We start from the raw sequence: 12,582 nt of genomic DNA, 5'->3' as shown, positions 1-12,582 counted from the left end.
TGAGAGGACGAGGGGCAACGGGCACAAGTTGGAACAGAAGAGGTTCCACTCAAATATGAGAAAAAACTTCTTCCCAGTGAGGGTGACAGAGCCCTGGAACAGGCTGCCCAGGGAGGGTGTGGAGTCTCTTTCTTTGGAGACCCCCCTGGATGCTCCTGAGTAACATGCTCTGACAAGCTCTAGGCAATCCTGCTTTAGCAGGGGAGTTGGACTAGATGATCTCTATGGTCCCTTCCAACTCTAAAAATTCAGTAAAATTCAGTGAAATTCCCGTTCATTAGACCCCTCGGTGGGGAGAGGGACCCCAGGACCCCCAACCCACCCCCAGGTTATCCTCCCACCACCAAAGCTGGGGTGCATCAGAGGTGGCACCCATGCGTCCTGCCCGTGTCCCCACAGCAGGCAGAGCTGCTTTTAATCCTCTCCAGCCTTTCACGGGTGATGTGTCTCGCACGCGGGGTTAGTCATCGCAGCCGGCACCGACGTCCCAAGTGCATGACTAATATTTCATCCATTAACGTGTCTCTCACCCACCAAACACACGCAGGGATCCCAAAGCTGAAGGGAAGATTGAAGGTGCCTGGGTTTACTCCCAGGACCAATTTTGCTGTCACAGAGGGAAGTGGGTATTGCTCGTGGGGGTGAGCAAATTCAAGCGCCGAGTCAAACACTCAGCTGACGTGCCTTAAAAATTCTCTGTGCTATGCAATAGCCCAGCTTGCTGAGAAAATTGCCCATTTTCTTGACTTTTTTGCTTCTTCGGTAGCTATAACCAAGTTGGAAATGAAATGGCCACTCTGTTCTCTGAGTTTGTAGCGCACTGATCATCCCGGCAGGTTTCGTTATGTTTTCGGCAGTGAAATAAGCAATTTTTGTTGTTGCTGCCTCCCTCAGAAACTGCAAAATGTAATCTCTCCCAAGTGAAACGGGCTCCTCAGGTTGCTTTGCAGCAGCTCTGGGATATGGATGCAATTCCTGCCCATCCCAGGGCTGCCCATCACTCAGCAGCAGGATCAGTTCCCCGAGGAGCTCAAAGATCTAGTGTCACTCCTGGATACTGGGGTAGCTCTCCTGGTTTGAGTGACACAGGACTAATTTCTCTTCTAATGCTGGGGGAAAACTGCACTTTCAGAAGACTCTAGTGTCTGAATTCCTGAAAATATTTGCTTTATAGCCAGCTTTGGTATGTGGGATTCAAGGTCTCAGTGTTTCTGAGCCTTGCCAGGTGCGTGGATGAGGAGGAGCGAGACCTGGGCACTTGACCCAAGCTGCCAACAGGATTATTTCATACCATGAACATCATATTGAATATAAAGGAGAAAGTTTGCTGCATGGTGCTCTCTCTCCCTTGGTGGCTGCCATCCCGAGAACTCCTTGCCCCGGTGCTGGACCCCTGAGCCCTTCCCTTCCTCCTGAAGGCGCAGCGCTCACAGTGTCCCACATTTGCTGTCCCTGCTGGGAGAGCAGAGCTTCCTGCTGATAGAATGGGCTGAGTATAATCCTTTTATATTTTTTATTGGTATCAGGATCAATATTGGGTTTTTAGCATTAATAATGTTAATTATTTAGTCTTACCCTATTAAATCTATTTATATTTCAACCCTCAGGTTTCTTTGCTTTCCCCAGTTCCCCTTTCTGGATGGGGAGGGGTCACTGGGTGATAGAATAATTGCCTAAACGACAATAAATTGTTATGGGTTCCTCAAACCATCCCAATGTCCCAGATCCATGTAACCTGGGAAGATCAGGCCCTGGGATGCGCTGTCAGGGGGCCCAGGGATTCGGCACAAAGCCAGACCAACATCTGGTCACACCTGACCATCAGCCAAGTGGGGAAACCTGCTCACAACCCACAGGAGGATCTGCCAGAAGTGATCCCCTGCTGCAAAATGTGTCGCTTTAGGATTAATTGGGTCCCTCCAAAACAAATCAGCCCCCCCCTGAAAAATTTCCAACTGGTCCTATAGCTCATCACTCCCGATTTTGGCTTGTGCCAAAAAAATGCCACGTGTTGCCTCTGATAATCCAGTAGAGGAACCGTGCTTGTGGTAAACACACACTCAAGGAAAGAAATGTGTTTATGTGACTAAAAAGTAATTATCACAGGCTGCTCCTGCCCTGGAAGGGACAAGATTTTCCTTTCATTTTTCTTTTTTTTCTGTTTTCATTGGTAGTAGTATAGTGCTTATTAGAGAAAAAGGGAACACGCTACCAGGAATAGAACTGGAGACCTCAGCCTTCCTGAGAAGAGGCAAGGGATATTATTTTAAGGGCTAAAATAACTCGTAGTAGATAACACAGAAGCTGTGGGGCCACTAGAAAAGATTGGAGAACCTTGGGGAAAGCACAGCACAGAGTCTGCTGAAAGCTCTAGTAGGCAGCAGTTGCCAAAATCATCTGAAGATGTAATCTACTGCTTGAATTACGTGATTTAGCTTCTCTCGCTCTCTTTACCCAAATATTTGGGAACATGTTTTCAGTCTAAAATTTGGCAGCAGAATGTCCACAATGGTTCCTTGTACACACTCTTGGCTGGAGAACAAGGGACTGACTTCAGCCGTTTCCATAAAAACTTTCTTTGCTACCTGCATAAAGTATTTCACATTCTTTATCCACTGTGGGGTGGTGTGAACTTGTGGAGAACGGGCTCTGCAAGCAACTTCCAAGCTTTCCCACCCCACAACTTCCCACATCCCCAAAGAAATCATAGAATCATAGAATGGTTAGAGTTGGAAGGGAACTTCAAGATCATCCAGTTCCAACCCCCTGCCCTGGGCAGGGACACCTCCCACCAGACCAGGTTGCTCCAAGCCCCATCCAGCCTGGCCTTGAACCCCTCCAGGGATGGGGCAGCCACAGCTTCTCTGGGCAACCTCTTCCAGTGTCTCACCACCCTCACAGCAAAGAATTTCTTTCTGGTATCTCATCTAAATCTCCCCTCTTTCAGTTTAAAACCATTACCCCTCATCCTATGGCTCCACTCCCTGACCAAGAGTCCCTCCCCAGCTCTCCTGTAGCCCCTTCAGGTACTGGAAGGCCGTTACAAGGTCTCCCCAGAGCCTTCTCTTCTCCAGGCTGAACAACCCCAACTCTCTCAGCCTGTCCTCACAGCAGAGGTGCTCCAGCCCTCTGATCATCTTCGTGGTCCTCAACTGGACCCGTTCCAACAGGTCCATGTCCTTCCTGTGTTGAGGACTCCAGAGCTGGACACAGTGCTCCAGGTGGGATCTCACCAGAGCAGAGGGGCAGGATCACCTCCCTGGACCTGCTGCTCACACTTCTGCAGCCCAGGATGTGGTTGCAGTATTTCCACACTGACTCCAGAGGCAAAGCTGTCAGCCAAACCAAGGATGGATGTCATATGCCATTGAATATGAATGCAGCCCGCTGTGATGACCTTCCTCCTTGCTGTTTGGCACCAGATGAAGTCCTGTGTCAGAGGTATGGTTTCATGCACGCTCTGAGATAACAGGTTCCCAAAGGCAGCCTCCAAATCTCTGAAAACACTGTCCCAAAGCACCTTACGGCAACTGCACTCTGAGGCAATGCCCCAAAACGTGCCTGCACATGGTGTGAGGTTTCCTCCATCACACCTGTAGGTAGGGTAGGAGGTGGCAGGCACCCAGTGCTTGTGAAACATTTATTTCTCTAATTACCTAACCAGGCTTTCACAACCCCCTGACTTAATCCTCTGTCCTGGCCCACATACAGTTTTGCCAAGACATCCACTAGTCAGTGAGTGGTGAACATCAGTCAGATGTTCACCAAATGTCTGGCTCCACCGTAAAAAGAGCCAGGATGAAATGCAGGCAGGCCAGCCACAATTTTGGGCCAAGGCTGAGGCAGAATGGTTTGTTTCCAGGTCACAGCATGTATTGAGCCTGATTTGAAGCTGAGGGGCTCCGACTTTGGGGAGGACCAGCCAGGTTAGGGGTCTGCCCTCTAGCTGCCCTGTCCTGCACAGGGGATGGTAACCTGGCTCTCCTACTTGTACTGCACAGCCAATATGAGCCATCTAAACATGAGGAGGAACTTCTTCACTTTGAGGGTGGCAGAGCCCTGGAAGAGGCTGCCCAGGGAGGTGGTGGAGTCTCCATCTCTGGAGACATTCAAACCCCACCTGGACATGTTCCTGTGCAACCTGCTCTGGGTAGACCTGCTTTGGCAGGGGGTTGGGCTAGATGATCTCCAGAGGTCCCTTCCAACCCCATAGCATTCTGTGATTCTGTAATATCTGCCTCATATTCCTCAGCTCTCCTTCACTCTGTCATGTTTGCTTGAAATTGTCATTAGACTCATCCATTATTCAGGGAGAGAAGGTCAGATGAGCAGGCAGATAACTGGAAGGACCCCACAATGTCTCATATTTACCTAGAGGATGGTATCTGTCATGCAGGTGATCCCAGAGGAAGCGGCCATCTACCAAGCCTGTCAAAATGACGTGGCTGCCATTTGGGAGACGGGTGTCCAGGTATCGCAGAGCTTGCACCACGTTGGAGAGCATTTCTTTGGGTGTAGTCATGTGAGCCAGCGTGTCACGCTCCCTGCAGAAGAGGACACCAAAAGGACATTGTGTCAGGTAACACCGTGCCCCCAGAAAGGCACCTGAAACAGCAGAATTTTCTTCTTTGCCATTCTTCCACATTAGGTAAGTTAGCTAAATAAGACCTTATAAAAATTGATGTTGCATGGTTTAGTCTCTCATTGTTTTACCCAAATCAGCACAGATATAGAATCCTCCCTCGGTGTAACCCTCCTCCCTGCTAAAAACAGACAGATGCACCCCTTTTTTATAGAGTGGCCTCCTGTTGTGGGTTAACAGCGAGGCACCACACAGCCTCTCGCTCGCTCCCCCCCGTCCCCAGTGAGACAGGAAGAGTAAAAGCAAGAAAACTTGGAGCTCAAGATAAAAAAAAAAAAAAGAAAAAAGCTATTGTTCATAAGAGAAGGAGAAGAAGAGAGAAGGCAAGGAAAAGAAGCGATGCAAGGGCAGTCACTCCTCACCTCCCATGGGCAGAAGGATGCCCAGCCAGCTCCTGAGACCTGTAAATTCCCCTTCTCTCCCTTTTTACCACTGTGCATGGACTATCTCTTTGGTCAGTTTGGATCATCTGTCCAGGCGTGTCCCCTCCCAACCTCTTGCACACCCCGAACCTATTGACTCGGGGGCAGAGTGACAGAGAAGGTCCCAGTGCTGCGCAAACACTGCTCAGCAACAGCTGGACAAATGTGTTATCAGCATTGTTTTGGACAAAACTTTAAAATAGAGCACCACAAAAGCTGCCCCGAAGAAATTTAATTCTATCCTACCCAGGCTCAGCACACCGCCGTTAAAAAAGAAAAAGCCTTGGTTCTCCTGTTGGTTTTGTTCCGTAGGCTGCAAATGAGTTGGGCTTTATTTACAGAGCAGAGAGACACATCAGAGCCATGAAGCAGCCTGTGACCACGTTGGTTTCCTGTGGTGTTAAAAATTCTTGTGAATCTACTGCGCTAACCCTGGGACCTGGCTCTTCGTAGCTGTTGCAGAGCATCTTAAACCGCTTGATGTAGACCCAGGAACCTGCTGAGCTGCAGTCTTTACAGGTCTGTGCTGCTTTTGGGCTGATCTAATGTCTACCTCAAATTTCAGCAGGAAGAGGATCCCTTGCCCTAAGGGGATGTAGCTTGCCTTCAACACGCTCTTTGATTATGCCAGATAGAAATATCTAAGGTAGCTTTGGCTCTCACATGTCTCTCACTGCTTTTACCACAGCTCTGCATGAGGATAGGAGAATAGTCAGGTGTCTGGACGAATGTAGGGGACTGGAAAGAGGAGGAAGAGGCTGGAGGGAGGAGGTGTTTAAGATCAAATAGGCCTCAGAAATACCCATTAGGGTATGAGAGCTATGTTGGTGTCCCACATGGACCAAACACCCAGGTTTTGTGGCTCACTAGCAGGCCTGAACCTCATCAAGGCTTGGCAATCCCAAGCACAAATACAGGTTGGGCAGAGAATGGCTGGAGAGCAGCCCTGAGGAGAAGGACTTGGGGGTGCTCGTGGATGAGAAGCTCAACATGAGCCAGCAATGTGCACTGGCAGCCCAGAAAGCCAACTGCATCCTGGGCTGCATCAAGAGAAGCGTGACCAGCAGGTCCAGGGAGGTGATTCTGCCCCTCTGCTCTGGTGAGATCCCACCTGGAGCACTGTGTCCAGCTCTGGAGTCCTCAGCACAGGAAGACATGGAGCTGTTGGAACAGGTCCAGAGCAGGCCCACAAAGATGCTCAGAGGGCTGGAGCACCTCTGCTGTGAGGACAGGCTGAGAGAGTTGGGCTTGTTCAGCCTGGAGAAGAGAAGGCTCCGGGGAGACCTTATATTGGCTTTCCAGTACCTGAATGGACTACAGGAGAGATGGAGAGGGACTCTTGATCAGAGTGGAGCAGTAGGACAAGGGGACATGGTTTTAAATTGGAAGAGGGGAGATTTAGATGAGATACCAGAAAGAAATTCTTTGCTGTGAGGGTGGTGAGACACTGGAAGAGGTTGCCCAGAGAAGCTGTGGCTGCCCCATCCCTGGAGGGGTTCAAGGCCAGGCTGGATGGGGCTTGGAGCAACCTGGTCTGGTGGGAGGCGTCCCTGCCCAGGGCAGGGGGGTTGGAACTGGATGATCTTGAAGGTCCTGTTCTACAATTCTATGATTCAAGCCAGAGTCTCAGGTTCAAATTTATCCTTCCCCTCTTGCATTTAGCTATAAATGCCGCAGGGTGGGGAAAATTAACATCCTGAAGTTGAAATAAATTTCAACTTCTATAAGGAAAACAAACAAGCAAAACCACCCCAGGCTGCCTGTAGTTATGTTATTAAAACAACCACTTTATTACAGAGACAGCGTTTACCCACTCTTCCCCCGAGAGCTATCACTGCTCTCTCGTGGTGCACGTGCCTCTAACAGGGGCTACGAGCCAGTGGGTGAATGCTGCCCCGAGGATGCTGTCCCCTCCTAGCAAGAGGTCTCTGGCACGGAGGAGAACCCAGCTCCACAGGGGTCACCAGGGACACAGAGCAGAGTCAGGTTTGGGGAAAAGCCTCCTGTTGTCCCGAGATGTCCCATTTTCCTCTCTCAGAGCAAGGAGTCAGTGGGATGGGAAGAAGAAGGACATTGCAAGCTTCCACAAATACCTGGCAGCTCCAGGGTGGCCTGGGACCCCTTGGAGCACATGGAGCAGAGCGTGTAAAACCAGAAGTTGCCTTGTTTGAATTGAAAAAGACTATAAAGACAAGCGTTTGAAACATAAGCTCTTAAAAGAGCCCCCAGAAAGAGCAGCAAGGGCACCATAGCCAGAATTTGGAGCATGTCAACATGTGTGGTCAAGCACAGCATGAACTCTGCACCCTGGGAAGGAGGTTTCTCGTGACAGTTTTTGTCCTGCCTTGGTGGTGCAGCTCAGCTGGACCAAGGCTTTCAGAGAGAAAGCCTCAACACCCGCTGAGGACCTCATCCTGTCGTTCAAGAAGAACGACAGGGGATGTCCTTCCAAGTAGAGCAGAAGGTTGCACTAACGTCCATCCTTACTGGTTTAGGGGGTTTTCACATTTTCTCCCTGTGGGCTTGTAGGGAAGCAATCAGCTTGGCAGCCAGGAGACTACATCCAAGTCCTTTCCCTGGGAAAGTCCTTCAATCTCTTTAGTGGCTTCCCAGGGGTAAGAGAAGGGTGAACTTGATGCCTTCTAGCGCCGAGTGAGCTGCTGGGGCATCAGACAGGATTCCTGTCGGTGAAGCAGCGTAAGAGAAGGGTGAACTTGATGCCTTCTAGCGCCGAGTGAGCTGCTGGGGCATCAGACAGGATTCCTGTCGGTGAACACCATAGAAGCAGGAGCTTCCAAAAGTGGTGTTGTTGTGTTTTGAGGCATTAGAAATGTTTCTGCTTGGGGGAGAGGGGGAGGTCGGTGCTGAGTCCCACATGTGAGAACCATGTTCCCTAGCGAGGATTTGGAATTCTTCAGCGGGCTGCGTTTTGCACACAAAATAATAATTAGACAAGTTCCCCTGGCCCAGAAATTTATCTTAACACAGTATGTGCTGCTCAAGCATTTGAGGCTTTCTGCTTAGGGAGAACTGAAAAATAACATTAAGATTCAGGCTTATCCTTGCGACAGCCACCCAAGCAAGGTACTTTGAGATAAGGCTGTGGTTTTGCTCTTAAATTACTTCATTTCGCCTACAGGGGTTGCAGCACTTGATTTCAAAATACTGCTCTGATGTAAGGCCTCCACCGCAAGTAAACACATCAGTATGAGCTGGAATTAATAGGACATTCATAACTCCACTGTCTCTTGTCATCCTCTGCTGAAGTCATGCAGCTATTTCAGTGCATTTCTTCACATTTCCTTTCCGTGCCAGGCTGTGAAATTAAAACCAACCTAGAAGCGAGCCATCTTGTAGGCACATTCGTTTTGGGCTCTACCAGAAGGACTTAAAGGTGTCTGGGTGAGCCCTGGGGATGTTGGGGTACCCTCACAAGGTCCTCTTGGGAGGCAGCAGCCAGTGAGAGCCCCTGCCCATCTGGGATGTCTGGAAGTTGATGTTGGCCCCAGACCATAACAGGTGGATGTTAATGTTAGGGCTCTTGCTGCATCAGATCTAGGTATTTTAGGGAGCACTCCCTGCCCCCCTGCAATACACAAACACACAGTAATATCCTTGGATGTGCACACAGATCCTGAAGGTCCTAACACCACGGGTACTATAGCACTGCACACTCAACACAGAGGGACCAGGCAGAAGCACAGAATATTCATGGTTGGAAGGGACCTTTGAGATCATCGAGTCCAACCACAAAAAAACCAACCAACCAACCAAGCAAAACAAACAAACCCTACCCCCCCCCCCAACACCACAGCCACCCACACACAGACACAACCCAACAATCTCGGGCACTAGAGCATGCCCTGAAGGGCCACATCTACACGGTTCTTAAATCCCTCCAGGGATGGTGACTCCACCACCTCCCTGGGCAGGCTTTTCCAGGGCCTGACCACCCTCTCAGGAAAGTCATTCTTCCCAAGATCTCATCTAAACCTCCCCTGCCCCAACTTCAGACCATTTCCTCTGCTCCTGTTGTTATTCCCTTGGGAGAAGAGGCCAACCCCCACCTCTCTACACCCTCCTTTCAGGGAGTTGCAGAGGGCAATGAGGTCCCCCATCACCTTCCTCTTCTCCAAACTAAGCATCATGCACACTGTGCTTAGCTTTCCCAAATCTCCTCTGCCACAGAGACCTCCTCCAGTCCCTTATAGCAGGGTCTGGCACAGTTCAAACACAGCTCACCATCATTCTTCTGCAGGGGGCTGGTGGCTCTGGCCTGCCACGTCATGCTTCACCCCTCCCCATGACACTAACCCAAATAAATATTCCCCCAGCCCAACGTTTCAGACATACATCTGTTCTCCAGCCACACGCTGTTCCATGGCCAAGGTTTGGGCTGTGCATGTTGCAGGGTGTTGCATGCTCACGTACTGCTTTTAGGGACGAAGAGGTGCAGCAGCACTTTGGTGATGGTAGCTGGACCGTAAGGGAGTGCTGTGTTCCTGCTGCTGCTCGTGCTTTACACAAGTTCCCATCCCAGCTTTGCTGCCATCACCTTTCTGTTTGTTGCAGATGCCATAACTGCAAAGCTGGGAAAGAGAGGCTGGAGAAACGTCGTCTTACCCCAAACGCAACTAATACGTGCAATTAATTGTACAGCATTTGAGACTGTCGGTGCTCATTATTTTCTTGTCTGGTTTTTTTTTTTTTCCTTTTTGTTCCAGGTCTGTGTGTCCCACATTGTGTCCCACATTTACACCTCAGTGGGCTGAGAGATACTATTGCCATCTGTCTTTATTTTTCTAACTCCCCTGTTTGGACACCGCAGTGTGGAGACTACTGGGAACGTGTAACAGAAGCTGCCAATTCCATTATCCTTCTCCTCTACAAACATCCCTATTACTCATTGCCCTGCTCTTCGCGTGGGGTGAAATACTGGCATTTTAACAAGGTTTTGGCTAAGAGCTGTGTCTCCGGTGTGCTCAGCACATTGCTCTCTTTTGAAGGTGAAGCACAAGATAAGGCCAGAAAGGCTCTGTTACTGCAGTTTAAAGCTGTCCTTGAAGAGGTCTTCATTTGTCAAGCCCTGGGTTTGAAGTCAAGCCCATTAGATGCTCCACATCCTCCGTAACATCTATGGGTGCATCAGAGCCAGGGCAGCTACACCCAGTGACCGGACACTGAAAAAACCCTTCTCTTGCCTGTACATCCCACTCGATGGAAAAGCTGCAGCATCTTTCCTTGCTGGAGTCACGGGGATCACTACAGCCCGATAGCCTCCTTTGATGCTGCAAATGTTTTAGAAGAAAACAGACAGCAGAGAGAATTTGAGCAGACAGAAGCATCTCTGCGAGGTAATCGATGCCGGGATAAAAAGACAGCCGAGTTTCAAGTAATAAATACTGTTTTGGAACACAGGAATGGCTGAGGCAAGGCCAAAATGGTTTAAATTTGTAGACAATTTCTTTTTACTTCAGGCAAGAATAGAAAGCGGTGCTAGAGACAGGGGAAGTGAAAGGAATAACGTGCAGAATGAGAAATAAAACAAAGGAAAAAGAGGTGCTTTTAGCAAAGCCAGTGGAAGAGCAGAATTGAAATATGCACACAACAGAGCCTGTGCCAAGCCTGGGAGAAGTCACCCCGAAAGTCTCAGCAGCAGGAGCCACAGACTTCAGAGAAGGCACTATTTGGGAGGGGCTCATCATCCTGGGGGTGGTTGCAATGATACCTCCATAAACTGCTGGAGAGGGGACAGCAGATGCTACAAAGATGATGAGGGGCCTGGAGCATCTCTCTGCTAAGGAAAGTCTGAGGGACTTGGGTCTTTTGAGTCTGGAGAAGAGAAGGCTGAGGGGGGATCTGATCAACACCTATAAATACTTCAAGGGTGGGTGTCAGGAGGATGGGGCCAGTCTTTTTTCAGTGGTGCCCAGGGACAGGACAAGAGGAAATGGGAACAAACTTGAATGTGAGAAGTTCTATCTAAACATGAGAAGGAACTTCTTCCTTTTGAGGGTGGCAGAGCCCTGGAAGAGGCTGCCCAGGGAGGTGGTGGAGTCTCTTTCTCTGGAGACATTCAAACCCCACCTGGACACGTTCCTGTGCAACCTGCTCTGGCTGGACCTGCTTTGGCAGGGGGTTGGAGGAGATGATCTCCAGAGGTCCCTTCCAGCCCCTATCACTCTGTGATTCTCAAGAAACAGATTCCCAGGACAGTCTTGTCACCACGTAGCAGGAGGTCTGTCACTGCTTTTCCCACTCAGTTGAAGAGTGGTGGGGTTCCCTTTGAGGATTCGTGCGTCCTTCCCGTAGCAGGAGGGTGGTGCTGAGAGCAGAGCTGGCAGTTCTGGGCAGGGGTGCAGAGAGAGTACAAGCACCAGAGGGAGATGCCAAGGGTGAAGGTTTCATGGGAGGCTATTTCTGTGTGCTGCCAGGGAAGGACCTACAAGGTCTTGGTCTCCTGTGGTCCCACTTCTGCCCTGGTTGAGGGCTTCCAGGCGCTGCTGTGTCAGGGAAAGCTTGGCCTTTGGCTTTCCCTGTCCACAGCACAACCCCTGATGTGCAAAGCTTCAACTCAAACACTCGCTGTTAAGGCAGGGGTTAGGATCCCCAAACTAAGATGTTTTAATGGCAAAGTCTGACAGCCGGCAAAATAGCTCCTGCTTCTTTATACAACCTGCAGACGAGACTTCTAAAAACTTTAGAAGGGGACTTAGCTGAACCTGTGTCATTTGTTAAAATGACTTCTTTGAAAGTCTCAGCATAAGTCAAATTTATTTCTTCCCTCCACTTAAAAGAAAATCTGAAGAGTCATCATGGTGAAAATAATGTTACTCCAACAACAGCACTTGGATCACAGGCAAACCCAAACCCGTGACGTGTACGTGCAAGGTATTTTCTGCCTTCCCACTACCAGGAGGAGGGGAAACATCCAACTCGTGACCTCTTGGCGTCCCTGCAAGCATTGCTAATGGCTAATGCCAGGACTATTAGTTTTGAAAGCTTCAGTTCATTCTCCTGCTGGGCTTATGACGCGAGTAAAGCCAGAAAGACAAAACTCCTCATCAGGAGAGCACAGCGAAGACTGCAGGCAGTGTGCAGCAGAGGCAGGGTGAAAATAAACCTCAACAGGGGACTAGGTTGTCATTCTTCCAAAAAGGTAAACCAGTCATGTTTCCCCTCCTGACAGGAGGTGACACACTGAGTAAGACGGATATACATGTTTTTAAACTCTTTTTTTTCTCCTCCGTTGTTGTTATACCTCATTTCACCTGCTACGTTAGAAATATTCTACTTCAGACATGCCATTGGTCACTTCATCACCAGCTCGTAATTAAAAGAAAGAAAGACAAGCTCTGAATAAGGACTAGCTACGATAAATAACTAGTCCAAATACAGGTACGACTGTATTTGAAAATATCAGTATTTTCAGAAGAAAAAGAATAATGAAGCACAGAGCAATAGAAAAGAAAAATGCCATCATGGGGAAGCTCAAAGCAACAAGACATAAAGGTCCAA

At 49.3% G+C, this 12,582-nt stretch overlaps 1 protein-coding gene across 4 annotated transcripts in view; it reads right to left on the bottom strand.

Moving 5' to 3' along the window:
- Positions 1–12,582, bottom strand: part of AOAH (acyloxyacyl hydrolase) — a 109,234-nt gene that overhangs the window by 13,764 nt on the left and 82,888 nt on the right. For all 4 annotated transcript variants that reach the window (XM_014942427.1, XM_014942446.1, XM_014942420.1 and 1 more), the window contains exon 20: positions 4,372–4,544. In XM_014942427.1, the coding sequence (XP_014797913.1) occupies positions 4,372–4,544 (173 nt within the window). The remainder of the gene's footprint in view (positions 1–4,371; positions 4,545–12,582) is intronic.

Source organism: Calidris pugnax, unplaced genomic scaffold, assembly GCF_001431845.1.
Source record: "Calidris pugnax isolate Ruff unplaced genomic scaffold, ASM143184v1 scaffold23, whole genome shotgun sequence".
NCBI lineage: Eukaryota > Metazoa > Chordata > Aves > Charadriiformes > Scolopacidae > Calidris > Calidris pugnax.
This window is presented reverse-complemented; position numbering and strand designations above follow the sequence as displayed.